The following is a 22,291-nucleotide window of genomic DNA, read 5'->3' as shown; positions in this document are numbered from 1 at the left end:
AGTGATGATCCTTGGAAGATTTAAATATCAAATCTGTAACATAGGGTTTTGATTGTATTTCATTTAATCTTTACCCCAAAACTACCTTGACAAAAACTTCAACCAAAACTACCTTGTCAAAAACTTTAACCAAACATTTTAACCTGAAGGCGACAAACGGACAAATGGGAGAACGAACAACGAAAAGAATGAACCGACAAACTGACGCATAGACTAAAAATATTTGGACGTGTAAATTCACTAAAATTCAATTAAAAGTACAAAGAACTTCCAAATGTCCTAGGCATTGCTCTTCTTTTAAATTATTTTTTTTCCTAAGGTACAAGGGCAATAATTAAAAATATAAAACTTGTTTTATGTCCCTTAAATCTTTTTAAGATAAAATATCTTAAACATTTAAAGAAATGAACATGATGAAGGCTTCAGAGCAAATGCAATCTGATTACCTTTATAATTATATTCTAAGGGCCATAATTCTTTACAAATATTTGATGAGCTCACATTTTCGTAACTTTTGTCAAAGACATTGCTGACATAAACATGTTTTGGCCTATGATATAAGTTTCATAAAATTCTGACAATAATTGTACACAAATAGAACTCTGACATTGTAATTTTTCATATAATCAATATTTCCAAAGGGCCTGCAACTCCTTTACAATTAATCAATCAGCTCTGATCATTGAACTCATCAAAGACATTAATGATCATTGATGATATAAACCTATTCTAAATTTCATTAAAATCTGGCAATAATTGTAAACATAAGAGCATTCATATGGCAATTTTCTATATAATTAATATTTCTAAGGGGTATAACTCTTTTAGAAATTATTATTTGTCACTGATTTTCAAACTTGTCATATATATTGCTAATATATTCATATGTAGGACTCAAAGTTCTGGTGGGTTTTAGATCTATGACAGATTTCTAATCTATGGTAAATATGATATCATACATGTACCATCCCCAATCTAAGGCAGATTTTTAATAATCCTAATCTATGGCAACATTTTAGTTTCCTAATCATTATCTTTGGGATTTTTTTTTAGTTTCCTAATCTATGGCGGATTTAAAAAATAAATGATGCAAGCTATACTTTATTGTAGTTTTAACATGGGTAGGCATTATATTCGTGATTATTTTCACCCGAGCTATAGTGAGGGTTAAAATAACAGGAATATAATGCCTATTCATGTTAAAACTACAATAAAGTACATGTATAGCTTGCATCAATTATTTCGATTCTGATTAGGGCAATTAAGGTAATTTCTATGTCCGATGTGTATTTATAAGTGTACCACGTTTGTGTAGGCTTTTCCATGAACCTCCCTTTTGTGTTTGTACATGTTTATCATTTTATTCTGGTACCACATAAGTTGAACAAAGGTATAACATTACATTGGGTTGTACATTTGTTGAGGAAGTAGAAGCATTAGATGTAAACAGGCAAACGACTGGCAATGTGATTATTCAGAGGGAGGAGTTTTGAACAACCAGCATGAACAGTTGTAGTATTTAGGTCAAATATGTCAATTTTAAATTGCAACACATTACAGTCATAATAAATAAATTAGTAACAACATGTGCATCATTTAAGAGTTTGGAAGTGTTTTAAGTTCATGAAGTTAATGAAATGTATTAAATGCATGACAATTTGATAAAGTTCATTATTCTCAATATACGCATACATGTGATAACAAATTTTATTGGATTTAGAGCATAGGTTCATTGATAAAGCGAAAGAAGCATGTCATATTAGAATTTTAGTTTTCAAAAACTTTGGCACCCTACACATTTGCACCTCACATGTTCACCCCCGAAGTCTGTTCCCACCCTACACGTTCTCCCCCATCTTTTATTCCAATTTCATTTGAACTATTAGATACATTTATTATACATGTTTAGACTACAATAAAGTATAGCTTGCATCAATTATTTTGATTCTGATTAGGGCAATTAAGGTAATTTCTATGTCCGATGTGTATTTATAAGTGTACCACGTTTGTGTAGGCTTTTCCATGAACCTCCCTTTTGTGTTTGTACATGTTTATCATTTTATTCTGGTACCACATAAGTTGAACAAAGGTATAACATTACATTGGGTTGTACATTTGTTGAGGAAGCATTTGATGTAAACAAGCAAACAACTGGCAATGTGATTTTTCAGAGGGAGGAGTTTTGAACAACCAGCATGAACAGTTGTAGTATTTAGGTCAAATATGTCAATTTTAAATTGCAACACGTACATTACAGTCATAATAAATAAATTAGTAACAACATGTGCATCATTTAAGAGTTTGGAAGTGTTTTAAATTAATGAAATGTATTAAATGTATGACAATTTGATAAAGTTCATTATTCTCAATATACGCATACATGTGATAACAAATTTTATTGGATTTAGAGCATAGGTTCATTGATAAAGCGAAAGAAGCATGTCATATTAGAATTCTAGTTTTCAAAAACTTTGGCACCCTACACATTTGCACCTCACATGTTCACCCCCGAAGTCTGTTCCCACCCTACATGTTCGCCACCAATTTTTATTCGAATTTCATTTGAACTATTAGATACATTTATTATACATGTTATATGTATATATACCAAATAACCTAAACATGATGATTCGAATTTCAGTTGAATTGTTAGATATATTTATTATATGTGTATATATCATGTATATACCAAATAACCTAAACATGCTAAATATGATTAAGATTTATTCAACACATTAAAAACATGTTGTCAAAATCTCACCAAAAAATATTTATTACAATACACTAACCAAAACATGAAAAAAAAAATATTCAACACAAAAATAAAATACTGGTTGTTAGAATTTCACTTGATTTAAAAACAATGAGAAAATTTGATTGATTATACAGGGAATCACTGAAGTGTGACTAGAGCGCCCCCCCCCCCCCCCCCTTAGGTCAGTCAGGAACGGACCCGTAATTCCCTTTAGACTCTCATATATCTGGAACTCACCATAGATTTGAGTCCTACATACATATTTATAGACCAGAACCAGAGAACAAAGATGATTTTGTAAATAGAATCATGCTCTCCATTTATATTTTCATAAAGGGGCGAGTTGGTAAACAAAAGTGGGGCGAGTTGGTGATACATCAACTGATTGAGATCGGATTAAGCAAAATATTAACTGTTTTTGTTACATACATAACAATGATCATGTATTATAATATATTATTTTTACAATGCACTGACCTATTTTTGTTTCGTTCCTGCTTGGAAAGGGGAGAGTATCGGAGAGAAGCTTGTTTATTATGTCATTTACGGAAATTGCTCAGTCCTCATCCGTGATGCATCCAGATTTTACAATGAAAAAAATGGAAAATGGCAGATTTCACTTGTTTTTTCATTTGTTTTTCTTGCCTGCAATAATAAATAGCCTGTTGCGTAGCATGTTTGTAAGTATAATGTTGGAGACAAAATTATCCACAACGTTCTAACACAAGGCATAAAATTGCAGGCTTCCTGTTGAGTTTTCTACAGCTTACTTTATAAGGTTCATCATAACAAAAGGACAAACATGACAAATATGGCCTGAAGGAAAAAAAATGCCCATCAAAATCCAAAAGAGATTTTATCTTTCTGAAACACAAAATGCATTTAACTTTATTATATCTAGTGGATGCCAGGCATTAAAACTTTTCAAACTTCACAGGTAAGTCTGTACTCAGAGTAATTTTTGGCATGTAAATACAGCCATATTTGTCCGTTTGTTATGATGAACCTTAAATTTTACTTTCCCTCCAGATTTTGGGGTACATGTAACACGAATGACCGAATAACACTGTTATTATCCGAATAACACTTGTAATGACCGAATAACACTTGAATTTTTAATATTATCTCACATGTCATTTGTGACTTTTGAACATTGATTATTAAATAATAATGCATTATCAATGTATTTTATAACATAAAAATGATTTACAAAAAGCAGATAATTATATAAGCTCATAAAGATAATTTTAAATTTAGTGTGTACATCGAATATGGCAGAACATGGCGGCCATTGTGATATCTGTGGTGCCATATTCGATGTACACACTAAATTTTAAAAGTTTTTTATGAACTTATCTGCTTTCTGTAAATCATTTATAAGTTATAAATACATCGATAATATACTATTAATTAATAATCAATGTTTAAAAGTCACCAATATGTGCACGTGCTAATATTGAAATTCCAAGTGTTATTCGGTCATTACAAGTGTTATTCGGATATTAACAGTGTTATTCGGTCATTTGAATTTGTACAAAATTCAGTGGGAAACTAGATATATAGATGTTTCAGCCTTGGTCTTTTCAGCCATTTCCCACTTCAGCCAAGTAATTAAGATTAATAGAGATTTTGTTCACTAGTATATATACACTTTCACTGATCATGCTGATAAAATTGAGTATGTAAATGGGGAATGCATAAAACCGACAACAACTGATCGAAGATCAGAAAACAGACAAAGGCTACCAGTAGGTCAGTTTCAGGATAAGGTTTTCAGACGAATCTGTCATGTGCTTCCATCAGCATGTGATTAAAATATATGCATCAGCGCCAAAATTTCCAAATTTATGGTACAGGTACGCCTTCTATCTGGTAATTGACGACTTAAGGGCGTGCCAAATTGACGATTTTTCTGATAAGAGTCAAAGACATGGTTCCAGAAATGACGTACAGGCCAGTTCAAGGTTACTATTTTCAGACGAAACTGTCCTGTGACTTCCATTTGACACCATGTGACAAAAATGTATGCATTGCCATTTCCAAGACATGTTAAGCAAACGGGTGTAAAAGTTTTATTTTATACTGCACAAAATATTTGGAAAATTAAAATCTAATAAGATGATCACCCTCCTTCAGTCGTACTGGAATCAAGATTACATGTACGTACTTACAGAACATAAATTATGTCAGTGTCTATACCACCCTACAGAATGACAATTATGAAAGTGCTGGAAACTTATAATAGAGCAGGGATACAGGCTCTCCTTCTATATGGTAAATGATGTCATACATGTAGAGGCGTGAAATTGTCGATCTTTTCCAGTGTAAGACATGATTCCAGAAATGATGTATGGGTCTTCAAAACAGCGGGGAGATTCCGCATAACGAATTCAGAGACACAGTTTGATATACAAGCATACAGGCAGCAGGCTATATATAGATTGGTGGTACATGTACATGTATATATTTTGATGTATTTTTAATCTACTTTTCAACATGTTGAACAATCTACTAATAAAAATAAGAAAATTCTAACCTTTACCTGGCCCTGACGATTGTTATATTTTCTTCATTGTTCTTAGTCTAATAAATTATGCATAGAAATATTTACTTACCTTTTATCATTTATTCAAAATATTGATAGGCAGGTAATTAAGAAAAAGAAAAAAATGGACCGAAATATGACCAAGGCCAATATGTTGAGTGGCTGAAACAACATTCAGCCGAATGGGTTTATTGCTGAAACATCTCAAAAGCTTGAAGTCATAAAAGGTAAAATGACTAGTGATCATCTTTTTGTCTTAAAAACTCTAATAGATAAACACACACAAAAAGGTTCGAAACCATTATACACATGTTTTGTTGACTTTAGAAGAGCTTTTGATACGGTTAATCACACAGGACTGTTTTATAAACTTAGTAAAATTGGAGTAGGAACTCATTTTTATAATATAATCAAAAGTATGTATTCTAATAACATACTATGTATAAAAACACGAAACATGTTAACTTCAGACTTTAGATCATATATTGGAGTAAGACAAGGAGATAATCTTAGCCCAAGTCTCTTTAAAATATTTATAAATGATTTTAAATCTTTATTAGATGAAACCTGTGACCCAGTATTGCTATCAAATGTTTCATTAAATTGTCTTCTTTATGCTGACGATCTTGTACTGCTTTCTGAATCTAAAAAAGGCTTACAGAATGCATTAAATAAGCTGGAAATTTATTGTCAAAATTGGGGGTTAGAAGTTAATTTAAAAAAAACAAAGTGTAGTTTTTAATACATCTGGCCGTATTAAAGATGCACAGCTTTCATATAAAGACGCGTACATCCAAAGTACCCAACATTATACTTATCTTGGCGTAACTTTTAGTGCATCTGGCAGCTTTTCAGAAGCCAAAAACATGTTATATAAAAAAGGCTTAAAAGCATTCTTTAAATATACAAAATATTTTACTAATTATAAACCTAATATCTCCACTCTAATGCACATTTTTGATCACACAGTGAAACCTGTATTATTATATGGTTCAGAAATATGGGGCTGTTTTAATTCAAAAAAGTTAAATAATGACACAGAACTTAATTATTTCTATAGATTATGTAAAGATCTATTAAAAAATGAAAAAGTGCATCTAAAATTCTGCAGATTTACATTAGGAGTGAATAAGCATGCAACAAATTTAGCCATATTTGGCGAATTAGGTCGTTATCCTCTAATGATAGATATTTTAACAAACATGATTAAATATTGGAAAAGAATTCATATTAAAAATAATATTTTATTAACAAATGCATACTCTCTCTCAAATACATTATCTAAAGCTGGGAAAAATTGTTGGGCTAGTAGTATTGATGCTATCTTAAAATTACTTGATTTAAAAGAGTATCAGGTGCTCTCATCTAAAATAAACATTAGAAATATGGTGAAAAAGAAATTATATTTAAAGTATTGCAGCATATGGAAGAAAGAATTATTTAATGATAAAAGACAAAATAAGACCTCTGGAAATAAACTTAGAACTTATCGATTATTTAAACCAAATTTTAATTTTAAGCCTTACTTATTGAAATTACCATATATTCAAAGATGTGTTTTAACAAGATTTAGAATTGGAGCTCACAAACTTGAAATAGAAAAAGGTCGTTATTTTAATATTAAACTAGAAAATAGAATATGCAAACTCTGTAATGAGGAAATAGAAGATGAGATGCATTTTCTTCTAACATGTAAAACTCTGGATAATGTTAGAAATCCCTTTCTAAGCAAAATATATAGTAAAAATAAAAATATTTCAAAACTTGATAACAAATCTCTTTTTATTTGGCTAATGGGAAATGAAGATAAAAACATTTTGATAATAATTTGTCAGTTATTAGAGGTTTTAAATATAAACAGAAATACAATATTAAATTAGATTTCTCTATATAAAATTATGTATGATCAAATATGCATTTACATAAGTTATTTCTTTTACATTTGATAAATTATTAGTATTTACTACGAGGTGTGCTGTCCAATAAAGGGACCAGAATAACAGACTATTGGTCATATTGTATTATATATGTTTATTATTTACAAATTGCCTACTTCATTTTCTTTAATATTATATCAATCAACCAAATCAAAATCAATCATATTATGTACTTTGTTTAACCTATTTTGAATTTACTCTACATTATGTTTGAAAATTATATTATAATTATTCTGCTCATTCTGGGCGCCGTGATTGGCAAATAAAATATTTGTTTGTTGTTTGTTTGTTCATATACCTAGTCCAAATAATTATAAATTTTTTGAGGTGACGCCTTCCCACAAACAAGGCAAACATGACAAATGCATTAGGCTTTTGAAAAATTTGAAATTTTTTCTGTGACACATCTATGAAAGGTATTTATCATGTTTATATGGGAGTACATTTTCAGTGATATGCATCATGTGTTATATCAGTAATTTAAGATCAGGATACTATTTTATTATGATATCAAGATTATATTAAACATTTAACATTATTTTAGGTTCAAAGTGTAAATGATGTCAACAAGAAATCATCTAACCATATATATTACTTACTTCATTGTAAACTTTACTTAGATTACCAAGTCGATGAATTAATACAAAAGAAAATTAGCAAGCAAATTTGCAAGAAAAGGCTAAAAATTGTCTTTTTTTTTGTTAAGGAACTTGTTGACATCTTTTATATATATCTAATACTGTCTCTTTGTTGATCTTCATTACTTATTTTAAATGTAGTAATTGATTAAGCAAGGGATCTTCCTACCAAACATCTGAATCATTGTCATATTTTTTTTCTGTTGTAGGTATGATATACTAATTACATGGCATTTTAAAAATGACATCATAAAGTAAAAACAAGACATGGAAAATGAATTGTTTTCTGAAGGATCTAATAACCTGCTGAATTTTATTGTGCAGACTAAAATAGAAAAAAAAAACAAATATGGAACAAAACATGTATTGTAAAGCTTCTACATACATTACATATGCAGTAGAGAAAATCGAAATAAATGCAGGATAAAAACTGATTAGATAATACAAACATTTCTTAGCGACTACTCTATTTACACAATGTATCTTCAGACGGGTTACAAACAAATAAAAAATGGATGAGTCTGCAAGAATTGTGATGTGTATTGGTGATATTATAATTAAAAGAGAACCAGATGATGAAGAAGAAGATAAAAAGTGTGAGGCAACACAACAAAGTGAAAGTGAAAGTAGAAAAGCAGATGTTGATGATTCTAACTCAACATTTGAGACAGGGACTTCTAGTTATTCTGTAATTAAAACGGAAACAACTGAGAAAGATCATGGAAACCAGATGAATATATGTACATCAGGAAATGTTCCCCCTGGCACATGTACAACAGGAAATTTCCCCCCTGGTACATGTATATATCCAGCAAAAATTGTTCCCACTAGTTCATGTATACATCAAGCAAAAAAAATTCCTGGTCAACTTAACAAACAAAATACCATCAAAGGTCAGAACTATAATGTAATGCGGCAATTGTTAGCATGGGGGTCAAATAATAGGATGAGAGGTAAATACAAGCCTGATGACATTAATGATATGTTACATGATTCCAGCAAAGGAACTAATAAACAATCACCAATTGTGACAACTTTGGCTGATGTTGTAAATGTGAAACCTTTAATAGTAGTAGACCCAGGAAAAGATTATGATTATAACTGTATAGAATGTGGCAAGATGTTGAATCCTCCTTTTCATCAATGGTAAGTATGATTATAACTGTATAGAATGTGGCAAGATGTTGAATCCTCCTTAACATCAATGGTTAGTATCATTTAAGTACATTTGTATGTTAGGGCATAGGCTGTTACATTAATAGAATTCATAATGGAAATGGAGAATGTGTCAAAGAGACAACAACCCGACCAAAGAGCAGACAACAGACGAAGTCCATCAATGCAATGGGTCTTCAATGCAGCTAGAAACTCCCGCACCTGAGGCGTGCTTCAGCTGGCCACTAAACAAAAGTTCAACTAGTTCAGTGGCAACGGACTTCATATGAAACTCCAAAATATACACAAGAAACTAAAATTTAAAATCATACATGTACAAGACTAACAAAGACCAGAGGCTCCTGACTTGGGACAGGCGCAAAATGTTATACAACAATTATGTAATTTATTATAATGATAACTGTGTCTACAAAATTTTACAAGAAATTTCCACTTTCAATTAAAATTAGCTTCTTCATTGATCCCTCTAGAGGATTTATTTCATCATATGTTGTTCCTAGAGTCATTATCAACAAAAGGGTGTCTCAGATTTTGGATAGAATGTATAGATCAAATTTCACACCTAATCATACATTATCTACTTTTATGTGGTGAGGATGTTTACACTAATTACAAATTTATGAGAGAATGGAATACAATAGCAATAATTTGAGACATTCTTTTGTAGCTCCTACTGTGTTAATTAAGATAACGTTAACATTTCTTGTGTAGCTATAGACATGATAGAGATGAAAGAGCTAAATTCATTGAAGTGAACTGACCAAAATTTGGCATTTAATAATTGCATAATACAAATGTAATAATTGATTACATAATGATTGCATAACAAAAATATTGCATTCTTTTAAAAGATTAATCTTTTATCTATCTATATATATATGTTATAGTATGGTATTAGTTTTGTGTTTTGCTTTTTCCAATCATATTGTGTTGTAAAATTATGCCCTTTATGGGTTCTTGATTAGATTAATAAAATTCTTATCTTATCTTATCTTATACCTCTTTTATTAATTTATATGCAGTTTTAAGAAAGTAACAGCATATTAAAGGTTGTAGATTGGAAGTAATGAAATCTTTGTATTGTGCTACCTTAAATATCCATAATGAACATTCAACTTTTGTCAATTTTTGAAGAACATTAATGTTATTAAAAACATGCATATTATATCAGATTTTAATTTCCTTATAGACTGAGACATTTATGTATAAAGCTGTTTTGAAATCCTTTTATTTTGGTCCCCCAGGCAATGCACTGCAGGAGACATAGAAGTACCAGTTGTCTGTTTGGTCTGTTTGGTTTCTAAGCAATTTAAAACTATGTGCAATGTTGGGTCATTGGAAATTTATTGTTTTATTTCATTGTACAATGTAACTGCTCTTGACATGTCAGATTTTTATTTTCTACATTAATTTAAGCTACATGTGTACATGTATTTACAAATCAGTGTTTTTATGTTTTTCAGTTTATGGCAGTGTAAAAAATGCTCCTTTGTCAGTGTATGTATGATTTCATTCAAAGCCCACTATAACAGACGTCATAATGGTACTTTGGGACCATTGAACAAAGTCAACCAACCATGTATAAAGGACATGCCTGTGAACAACAATTTGCTTTTGTGTATATGTGGAAAATGCAAATCTTTTCATTCTTGCAATCCAAAAGAAATGGGTATGTACATACATTGTCATATATATGCAAATATGGCAGCAATGATCATGATGATTAAAGATCTAGAACATGTCTATTCTTATTAATCCCATCTCTGGTATCAAGTGCCCATAACTATTCTTGCTCATGAAAAGAAAAAAAAAAGCCTCAAGCAATACACAACTGACTTTGGTAAATGTTATTTAGTTTTGGTAATGTGTTCTTCATTTAGGCTAGATCTTTTAACAAGTTAGGAATAACTGATCAACAACAATTGGTCAGTGTGACCCACTAAATATTCAACTTTACATTATGGTCAATTAAAAAACCATTTTCTACTATTCCAATTTACATCCTATTACACAGAAATTCCAAAGGAGGGAATACTCAAATACATACTCTCAAGGGAGACAACTGTTTTAGATAATCTTCTATACATTCCTTGACTCAGCTTATTGTCCCGACTCCTAAGTGCAATGTGTTGGGAAGGACATAGAAATTTTGGGCGTCCATCCATCCATTCAGTCTCACATGTACAATTCTTTGCACATTTTTATGAAACTTATGTCATAAGTTTAAATCAGGAATGTCTCAGAAAAATTCAAAAAATCAGTTCCAATTGTATAAGAGTTATGCCCCTAATAAACATTAATTAATTATATGAAAAATTGCATTTTTAGTGCTGTAATATGTACAATTCTGACCAGATTTTATTGAAAATTATAATGTAGGTTTTTATTAGTCATGTCTTTGACACAAGTTGCAAAAATAAGTGCTGATCAAATATTTTTAACAAGTATATTAATCATATTTGGAATCAAAATGATATTCATAATGAATTTGCTCTGCAGCATTTATTTCTCTTAAATATATTTGAGCAGTTGTGTATTTTAATAAGACCACAAAAAAAAATTTGCGTCGTATAATGGTATCACATCGTCTGCATCGTCCGAAGACACATTTAGTTTCCGGGCAATAACTTTAGATTTAGTGAATGGATCTCTATAAATTTTTACAAGAAGGTTTAATACTATTTAAGGAAGGTTGGGACTGATTTTGGGGGTTATGGTCCCAATAGTTTAGGAATTTAAGCATTTTTGTAGTGTGAAGGTTTGGTACCATTTAAGCTTTAAATCACACTGCAGTTGCTTGCACCTGTCCTAAGACAGGAATCTGGTATTTAGTACCGTAGCTACTCGCTTATAAGTCGATCCGACTATAAGTCGGATGCCCTTTTTAGCTCCAAATTCTGAGGATTTAGTCTTGACCCTCGTATAAGTCGGACAAAATTTGGACATTTTTGTTTGCAGCTGACAGTTACTGAACGCCGGTAAAATCAATGCAAATCCAGGAATTATATTCATTTTCTGCATGAATGTTTGTTTGGTTTGAATTTAGTTGATGTTGATTATGATAATTTATATAGCTGTTTAATAATAAAGATGTATTTATTCCTGTTGTTTTGTTCACTGTTTGATTACAGATTAGCCATGTGTTGTTTACGTAATGCATCAATGATTTTGTAGGGTATGACTAACAACCTATTGTTTGAGAAAAGCGAACATAAACCAATATGAACCTGAAAAATTTTTAAGTCAATCAATATTTTCACAGCACACATAACTCAGTGTTAAAGGAGCATGTACACTTCATAATTCTCATTATATTGTGATGATTTATAAAGGATTAAAAAAATTAAGTGAAGCTAATCAACTTTATATTAAAATAACTCCCAACTCATTAGTGTCATCTGTTCACCTATCACTGATGTTTTTCACAACTTTAGTTAATACAACTCTTTGTCTCTTAATTAGGGGTTATCAATGGATTATATTGGCTTGCCAATCAATTTTGTAATCTTTGTGTTTACCTGAGACATTTTAATGAATAATATTTTGATCTTGGGAATGAATCTTAAAATTATTTTTGATTATTGAATGATTATAAGTATTGAATTGATATCATGATATCACAATAATGACACAATAACTCCGCTGAATACATCCTTTTACATAGTTGGTACATTGTTATCTCGTTTTCATTTTTGGTTCTTGGCTTTTTCTTTTAATGAATGGCTATTATCTATTTTGAATTTATTGAACCATAAAACTAATTTTTGACTCTTCACATTGAATAATCCGCGAAGCGGATTATGTAAAATGTGAAGAGTCAAAAATTAGTTTTATGGTTCAATAAAATCAAAATAAATTATTGCCATTCATTATAAATAAATTTCTATCAAAAATAAGACTCAAAGAACTTTTTATATTATTTATATTAACAATAACAACGTACACACATGTTGGCGTATGAATACACAACGTCAGAGTGGGCGTGTCGCCATCAAAATTGACAACATTGAAAATAAAACTAATAATTTTAACCAATCAGAAGACAGTAAAAACACCAAATTTATTTATTTGGGTTTATGCACAAACCATTTGACCATGAAAATCAATCACAAACCGGAAGCAGTCGGAAATTCAAAACAAATTGACAGAAAAATGTTAACAGAGAACAAATAAAACACAAAGACAGTATTGTAGTCATTTATTTTCAACAAAAACTTTTAATTTAGGGATTTATGTAGGTTTGGCAATCACCGACGTAGTTTTGACCAGGAAATTCACTCCTGACCACTTCTCTCGAGCTTGGATTTTTCCTCTGGTCGCTTGATCTCGCTTATAAGTCGGTACCCCTCTCTGGATTCTGAATTTTACTCCCAAACTTCCGACTTATAAGCGAGTATCTACGGTAGTTGTCGTTTGTTGATGTGGTTCATAAGAAAAATGGTAAGTATTTCTTGTTTTTTGTATAGATTAGACCGTCGGTATTACTGTTTGAATTGTTTAACACTAGTTAAAGGAAGGTTGGGATTGGTTTTGGGGGTTATGGTCCCAATAGTTTAGGAATTTAAGCATTTTTGTAGTTTTCAAACAATAACTTGTGTGTAAGTGGATGAATCTCTCTGAAATTATACCACAAGTTTCCATACCATTAAGGGATGGTTAGTTATGACTTTTTTTTTTGGGGGGGGGGGGGGTTATTGCTCAGAATGTTTTGGAATTAGGGGCAAAAAAAAGGGGGGGAAACAAGGTTTTTCTGGTCAATGGACAATTAAGACAATTTAAAAGCAGTGTAAGGGAGGTAATTAAAAGACAGTTAAGATACAATGTTTGGTATGTTTGGATTTACCTCCCTTACACTACTTGTAAATAATGTATAAAGAAATGTCAGGTTTTGGACTTATTGCAAAAAAAAGGGGGGGGCGGTAGTAGTTTTCAATTTTTTTTTCCAAGTTTCTCAATTCCAAATTTTTGAAAAGTTTGAGGAAGAAATCTTTAATTTCACAATATTGCATAATAGATTTGTAAGATCTTGACATTTGTTTTGTGTCAGAAACTCATATCATGTCAAAAATTTGATCACAATTCAAATTCAGGGCTGTATCAAGCTTGAATGTTGTGTCCATACTTGCCCCAACTGTTCAGGGTTCGACCTCTGCAGTCGTATAAAGCTGCACCCTGTGGAGCACCTGGTTAGTATTTACCATTGTTCCTGAGATATTCTTATATTTACAATGATTGACACTACTTTGTTTAATAGATATAGGAAGATGTGGTATGAGTTTCAATGAGACAACTCTGCATCCAAGTCACAATTTATAAAATTAAATTATTATAGGTTAAGGTACAGTCTTCAATACGAAGCATTGGCTCACACTGAACAGAAAGCTACAAAGAGCCCTGAAAATAACTAGTGTTAACTTAAACAATTCAAACAGTAATACCGACGGTTTAATCTATACAAAAAACAAGAAATACTTACCATTTTTCTTATGAACCAGTCAGAACCACATCAACAAATGACAACTACTTAATACCAGATTCCTGTCTTAGGACAGGTGCAAGCAACTGCAGTGTGATTTAAAGCTTAAATGGTACCAAACCTTCACCCTTATCTGAAACAATAGTGTAACATCACAACATAGAAAGACACACTATAAAATATCAATTGGAATGGCTTAACTCAACATGCTCAATCAAAAAGCATAGTAAATGTATGTTGTTTTTTTTACAATGATTAAATTTACATAGATTTTTTGGACAAAAATTTAAATAATCCTTTACATAAAATTAGGGGCCTCTGTGGCCGAGTGGTCTAAGTAGTTGCTACTGTAATCACTAGCCAGTCAACACTGAGGTTGTAAGTTCGAACCCCGCTCGTGTGGGTGCACTCGACTCAAATCTTAATTGACTAGGATTGTCAGTTTTCCTATCGAAGGTCTTGGTTTTCTCCGGCCATTCCAGCTTCCTCCACAAATAAAAACTGGCCGCCACCAAATAGCGTAAATGCAGTGCTTAAAAGTGGCTTAAAACACTAAAAATCAAATTATAATTAATTATTTTTACAGGTGATCATTTGAATATTTGTGTTGTAAATGGAAACAAGAGCTGTTTTACTGTATCAGTATTTGGTAAGTCAAATATACCTACTCATGCTACTGGTACTATCATTTACATTAAAATATTAAAATTAGCTACAAGCGACACAATCTCTTTGTCAACCTTTTATTATATAAAGATAGGAGGTGTGGTATGATTGCCAATGAGAGAACTAACAAGACAAAAGTTCAAATGAATTGGATTGAGCCTTCTTTTTACCTTTTGTCTTCCATTGATTGAGGTAAAACCTAAAACCTGCCCAAAATAAAAGTTTAATATATTGCCATGAAGGATTAACCTATTTCAGGTCTGAAATATCATCAGTGATTGTCTTTGTTCAGATGAAAAAAAATTTTGTTCCTTCAACAAATCTAGTTTTTACCTCGCATTTGAATAAGTCTCATTAGAATTTATTTGTAATTTTTCAAGAGACTAATTGCTATTGAGGGCTCAGAGGGCTTTACTTTGGATGTTTTATGTGTACACTCTTTTATTATATTTTTAAATAAAATTGAGAAAGGAAATGGGGAATGTGCCAAAGAGACAACAACCCGACCATAGAAAAAAACAACAGCAGAAGGTCACCACATGTCTTCAATGTAGCGAGAAATTCCCGCACCCGGAGGCGTCCTTCAGCTGGCCCCTAAACACATATATATACTAGTTCAGTGATAATGAATGCCATACTAATTTCCAAATTATACACAGGAAACTAAAATTAAAATAATACAAGACTAACAAAGGCCAGAGGCTCCTGACTTGGGACAGGCGCAAAAATGCGGCGGGGTTAAACATGTTTGTGAGATCTCAACCCTCTCCCTATACCTCTAGCCAATGTAGAAAAGTAAACGCATAACAATACTGATTGAAGGATGGAAGGAGAACAAACAAACACATGAATGAATAAACAAAAACATAATGAAAGATCAAGCAAAAAAACGCAGTAGTTACAAGATATATATATATACATCACAAACAAATGGTACATGCCTTATGAGAGATTTTGAATTGCGTCATCCTCATTCCATCAAGGATAATGTTTTTCATCAGATTTTCTAAAAACAAAATTGCAAAAAAGTCATTTAAAAATGTTTTTATCATATAAATATAAGAAAATACAATAAAAAAAAGCCTTCACTAAATATTTGGATAAACTGCTGATTTGTTACTGTGCTAGATCATGTTAGTGATGCGTCTGTTGGCTTTTTTTCTATTTTACTTGTTTTCTATGCAATTATTTGTAGAAATATTATTTAATTAAATAAACTATTTTGACATAATTATAATAGATAAAACTGACAGTACTCATAGTGCTGCCACCACACAAAATGCACCTCCAAGTCCTGTATCAGACCCTGTACCTCCTTTACAGAATGTTGATAGTCTGGAAAGTCCATTACAGGTAAGACTTTCATTTTTATACGACCGCAAAAAAAAATTGGTATGATGTTGTCATCTGCGTCGTCCGAAGACACATTGGTTTTTGGACAATAACTTTAGTTTAAGTGAACAGATCTTTATGAATTTTTTTTCAGAAAGTTTAAAACCACAAAAGGAAGGGTTGGATTGATTTTGGGGATGTTGGTTCCAACTGTTTAGGAATGAGGGGCCCAAAAGGGGCCCAAAGATAATAACTTGTGTATAAGTATTTTAATTGCTCTGAAATTGTACCACAATGTTTAAAACCACAAGTAGAAGGTTAGGATTCATTTTAGGAGTTATGGGGCCAACAGTTTATGAGTTCAGGAATTAAGGGCTGAAAAGTGGTCAAAAACAAGCATTTTTTAGTTTCCAGACAATAACTTGTGTGTAATTGTATGGATCTCTCTGAAATTGTACCACAATGTTTCATATAACTAAGGGGAGGCTGGGATTTTTGGGTAAATTGCCCAAAACATGTAGGAATTACAGGCCAAAAAAGGGCAAAAACAAAGCATGTTTCTAGTTTCCAGTCAATAACTTGTGTTTAAGTGTATGGATCTCTCTGAAATTGTACTACAAGGTTCCATACCACAAAGGAAAGGCTGGGATTGAGTTTTAGGGTTACTGCTCCAAGGGGGGTTTCAATAAGTTGGGGGGATTTTTTGTTTACAATATTTTTAAGGGATTCATATTTTTTTTTCAAAAAAAGAAATCTTCAATTGCACAGTATTGCGCAATAGATTTGTAAGATCTTTGACCACATTTATTTTGTGTCAAAAAATTATATTATGTCAAAAATTTTATCACAATCCAAATTCAGACAGTATTAGCTTGAATATTGTGTCAGACCAAATTTGCCCCAACTTTTCAGGGTTTGAACACTGCGGTCATTACAGGCTGCGGTCATACCAGGCTGTGCTTAGCGAAGTATTTTATTAGTTCTAATATAAAAAAAAATATGTGGTATGATTGCCAATGAGACAGATCAAAACAGAAATTAACAACTATAGGCCACTGTAGGGCCTTCAGCAATGAGCCAAGCCCATATCACATAGTATATTATAGTAGGCCCTGAAATGACAAATGTAAAACAGTTCAAAATAGAACTTGCCGTAATATTTAGGTAGTTAGTAGCCTGTATGGCTTTTAGTGCAAAATGTCAGATTGATTCAGACTGTCAAATATAAAACACATGTTTTCAATGTCTAAGTGTTTACTGCTTTCAAGAACAGCACTATGATTTTGGAAGAAAAAAGAAAAAGCAATTTTGGAGACCAGAATTCATTTGTAACTTGTAGAATGAAGTATTTCACACCTACTCATACTGGCTAACTAAAATACCCTTCCTTGGTTTTTAATGAACTTTAGGTAAAATGATATCTCTTACCAACTACATTAGCATTGATGCATCAAACATTATTATTCATATACACCTATTGTTTATAACAGGCTAGTAATTCTACTCTCAGTGGTATGTTGAATTATGGATATAGTGCATCTAAGATACTGCAGAAAAGTAAGTGAATTATTTACCCAAAACACTTTGGAAATCACACAAAAAGAAAAAGTACAAGTTCATGTCTTTCAATCAAATTGAGTTGACATTTTAATGCACCTTGATCTGTTTTTATGCCCCATTTATGGGCATTATGTTTTCTGGTCTGTGCGTTTGTCGTCTGTTTGTTCGTCTGTTCATTTGTCTGTTAGTCCTTCCGTTCGTCCGTCCATTCGTTCGTCGTACCATTTGTTCATCAGTTCATCCGTGTGTCCGTTCGTCTGTTTGTCCCAGGTTTAAGTTTTTGGTCGAGGTAGTTTTTGATGAAGTTGAAGTCCAATTAACTTGAAACTTAGTACACATGTTCCCTATGATATGTTCTTTCTAATTTTAATACCAAATTAGAGATTTTCCCCATTTTCACGGTCCAGTAAACATAGAAAATGATAGTGCGGATGGGCATCTGTTTACTGGGGACACATTCTTGTTGATATTCCTTCTTAGGTAAAGCAGCATTGTGTTTATAAAGTATCATCAGTTAGGAAGCTTTATACTATTTTTACCACTCAACATTCCTACATAAAAATGCTATGGTCACCAATAGAAGAGAACTTTAAAAGTATAAAGCAAAACATAAAAAAATAAATTACTATAGATTATATTGACAAGAGGAGGTGTTTTCCATGAAATTTATATTATTGTGGATTCATTAATATTCGTTGGATACCAATTTTCGTTGATTTCTTGGGAACCACGAATTTAAATGATCAACGAATTTCAATTTTTCTTAAGTAATGTAAGCGAACTTTGACAAAACCACGAAATAAGATATACATGAATATGTAAGTTTTCCTAAAACCACAAAAATTGGTACCCATGAAAATAATTGAATCCACAGTATTGAACTTAAAAATAGGATATCTTATATTAAGTAGAATGGAAGTTCATATTATTGCCACACTCACAGTCACATTATTTACCCGAATAAAAACCTTGCAATAATACATTGTATCTGAATTTACAGTACTTGTTTATTATTATTTTTTCAAAGGTTAAAAGGTAACTTTATGATGCCATTTGCTTGCAACCTGATATAAAAGTGAAATATTGAAAGAAATTGAAAGAAATTACCATTTAAAATGCAATATTTAAACATTATTTGAATTCTATATTGGCAGTGCTTACAGAAGCAAGGCATGCTGAGTCAAAGAATTCATCAACAGTAAGTGTATGGATCTCTCTAAAATTGTACTACAAGGTTCCATACCACAAAGGAAATGCTGGGATTGAGTTTTGGGGTTATTGCTCTAAGGGGGGTTTCAATAAGTTGAGGGGATTTTTTGTTTACAATTTTTTTAAGGGATTCATATTTTTTTTTCAAAATTTTTAAAATTTTCAATTTTTGAAAAGTTTCAAAAAGAAATCTTCAATTGCACAGTATTGGCAATAGATTTGTAAGATCTTTGACCACATTTTTTTTGTGTCAAAAACTTATATTATGTCAAAAATTTTACCACAATCCAAATTCAGACAGTATTAAGCTTGAATGTTGTGTCAGACCAAATTTGCCCCAACTTTTCAGGGTTTGAACACTGCGGTCCTATCAGGCTGCATTTTATTAGTTCTAATATAAAAAAGAATATGTAGTATGATTGCCAATGAGACAGACCAAAACAGAAATTAACAACTACGTTGTATAGGCCACTGTAGGGCCTTCAGCAATGAGCCAATCCCATATCACATAGTATATTATAGTAGGCCCTGAAATGACAAATGTAAAACAGTTCAAAATAGAACTTGCCGTAATATTTAGGTAGTTAGTAGCCTGTACGGCTTTTAGTGCAGAATGTCAGATTGATTCTGACTGTCGAATATAACACACATGTTTTCAATGTCTAAGTGTTTACTGCTTTCAAGAACAGCACTATGATTTTGGAAGAAAAAAGAAAAAGCAATTTTGGAGACCAGAATTCATTTGTAACTTGTAGAATGAAGTATTTCACACCTACTCATACTGGCTAACTAAAATACCCTTTCTGGGTTTTTAATGAACTTTAGGTAAAATGATATCTCTTACCAACTACATTAGCATTGATGCACCAAACATTATTATTCATATACACCTATTGTTTATAACAGGCTAGTAATTCTACTATCAATGGTACTTTAAATGATGGATATAGTGCATCTAAGATACTGCAGAAAAGTAAGTGAATTATTTACCTAAAACACTTTGGAAATCACACACAAAGAAAAAGTACAAGTTCATGTCTTGCTATCAAATTAAGTTGACATTTGAATGCACCTTGATCTGTTTTTGATGTTCCTTCTTAAATTCTCCCTTGCCCTGCTCGTCCGAATTTAAAGTATTTAATCTCTAAATTCAATAGGCTATAAACAAGACAAACACAGATATAGGATTAGTTGCTCGCAGTAACATGTTTTTTCTCTTGCGAAACAATATTTTATATTTCTTTATAGTACAGATTTCTTCAATTCAAACAACATATGAATACATGACATATAACATATTTCCTCTTTCGCATCATTTCTTTTTCCTCGGCTAATACCTCCAACGCCTATACGTACAATAAACATAGCAGCAACTGTAAATATACCAATGTGACCAACTTCAATTCGACGCAACTGCGAGCACCTTCGATACTATATATTTAAATGCCAAACTTTATATAGTCCCATTAAACCCCACCCATAGAAACCACCAAAACTTTCCTCGTGCCTTCTGCACCTAACATCAAACTTTTTAAATAGTACATACTGTTGCAAAACCAGTATCAGAACTAGTTCTACTAGTTCCCATCTATAAATAATTACTACAAATAGCAAACGGGAAAACCCCAATTTCAAAGGACATAAAATATATTTAGGTAAAGCAGCAGTGTGTTTATAAAGTATCATCAGTTCTACCACTCAACATTCCCACATAAAAATGCCATGGTCACCAATAGAAAAGAACTTTAAAAATATAAAGCAAAACATAAATAAATAAATTACTATAGATTATATTGACAAGAGGAGGTGTTTTCCATGAAATTTTTATTATTGAACTTAGAAATATGTGCAGTCTCTTATAAGTAGAATGGAAGTTCATATTATGTGCAGTCTCTTATAAGTAGAATGGAAGTTCATATTATGTGCAGTCTCTTATAAGTAGAATGGAAGTTCATATTATTGCCACACTCACACAGTCACATTATTTGCCTTAATAAAAACCTTGCAATAATACATTGTATCTGAATTTACAGTACTTGTTTATTAATTTTTTTCAAAGGCTAAAAGGTAACTTTATGATGCCATTTGCTTACAACCTAATATAAAAGTGAAATATTGAAAGAAATTGAAAGAAATTACCATTTAAAATGCAATATTTAAACATTATTTGAATTTTTTATTGACAGTGCTTACAGAAGCAAGGCATGCAAAGTCAAAGAATTCATCAACAGCACAAGAAAAAATACCATCAGCTCTTCAGAGCATTAATTCAAAAAAAAATCTGGCTTTTCTCAAGTCCAAATTTCACAGTCTGTCGGATATACCACATCAAGATATATCTAGAGATGGACAAGATTCAGTGAGGTATGGAATAATTAAGAAATAATTCATGGGGGCTTGAATATATCGTGATTTAACCATGGGTTGGCCTTGTATGAGCGATAGCGAGGGGTAAAATATCGGCATAAAGGGACAACCCGTGGTAAAATCACGATATATTCAAGCCCCCATGAATTATTTCGATTCTAATAGGACAAATGCAGCAATTCTTTTGGATTGAAGCTCTCTAGGTGGAGGTAACTATTTGCCAATCCGATAAATAAATGCACTATTAAATTGGCGTTATCTTACTTCTTTAAAAAAGCTTTATATTTTAGAAGGTGGAAGACCTGCATGGATGCTACATACTTTGTAAATGGATGCCTCATGTTATGAAGTTCCCGTCAGTGACATGTCAAATGTCCTTGACCTCATTTTCATTGTTCAGTGACTACTTGAAAAAAAGTTAAGATTTTTTGTAATGTTAAGTTCTCTCTTATTATAAGTAATAGGATAACTATATTTGGTATGTGCGTACCTTGCTAGGTCCTCATGCCCGTCAGACAGTTTTCACTTGACCTCAACCTCATTTCATGAATCAGTGAACAAGGTTAAGTTTTGGTGGTCAAGTCAATATCTCAGATACTATAAGCAATAGGTCTAGTATATTCGGTGTAT

At 31.7% G+C, this 22,291-nt stretch overlaps 1 protein-coding gene across 1 annotated transcript in view; it reads left to right on the top strand.

The window, feature by feature from the left end:
* The first annotated feature begins 3,334 nt into the window (after window positions 1-3,334).
* Window positions 3,335-22,291, top strand: part of LOC143046543 (uncharacterized) — a 43,605-nt gene continuing 24,648 nt past the window's right edge. Inside the window, exons 1-9 of the mRNA XM_076219700.1 lie at window positions 3,335-3,435; window positions 8,085-9,021; window positions 10,515-10,720; window positions 15,114-15,176; window positions 16,434-16,546; window positions 18,016-18,082; window positions 19,240-19,283; window positions 20,201-20,267; window positions 21,481-21,658. Coding sequence (XP_076075815.1) covers window positions 8,387-9,021; window positions 10,515-10,720; window positions 15,114-15,176; window positions 16,434-16,546; window positions 18,016-18,082; window positions 19,240-19,283; window positions 20,201-20,267; window positions 21,481-21,658 — 1,373 coding nt within the window. The 5' untranslated portion in view covers window positions 3,335-3,435; window positions 8,085-8,386. The remainder of the gene's footprint in view (window positions 3,436-8,084; window positions 9,022-10,514; window positions 10,721-15,113; window positions 15,177-16,433; window positions 16,547-18,015; window positions 18,083-19,239; window positions 19,284-20,200; window positions 20,268-21,480; window positions 21,659-22,291) is intronic.

The sequence above is a fragment of the Mytilus galloprovincialis genome, chromosome 9, assembly GCF_965363235.1.
Source record: "Mytilus galloprovincialis chromosome 9, xbMytGall1.hap1.1, whole genome shotgun sequence".
In the NCBI taxonomy this organism is placed as follows: domain Eukaryota; kingdom Metazoa; phylum Mollusca; class Bivalvia; order Mytilida; family Mytilidae; genus Mytilus; species Mytilus galloprovincialis.
Note: the sequence above shows the minus strand (reverse complement) of the source record. Positions and strands in the feature narration are given on the sequence as shown.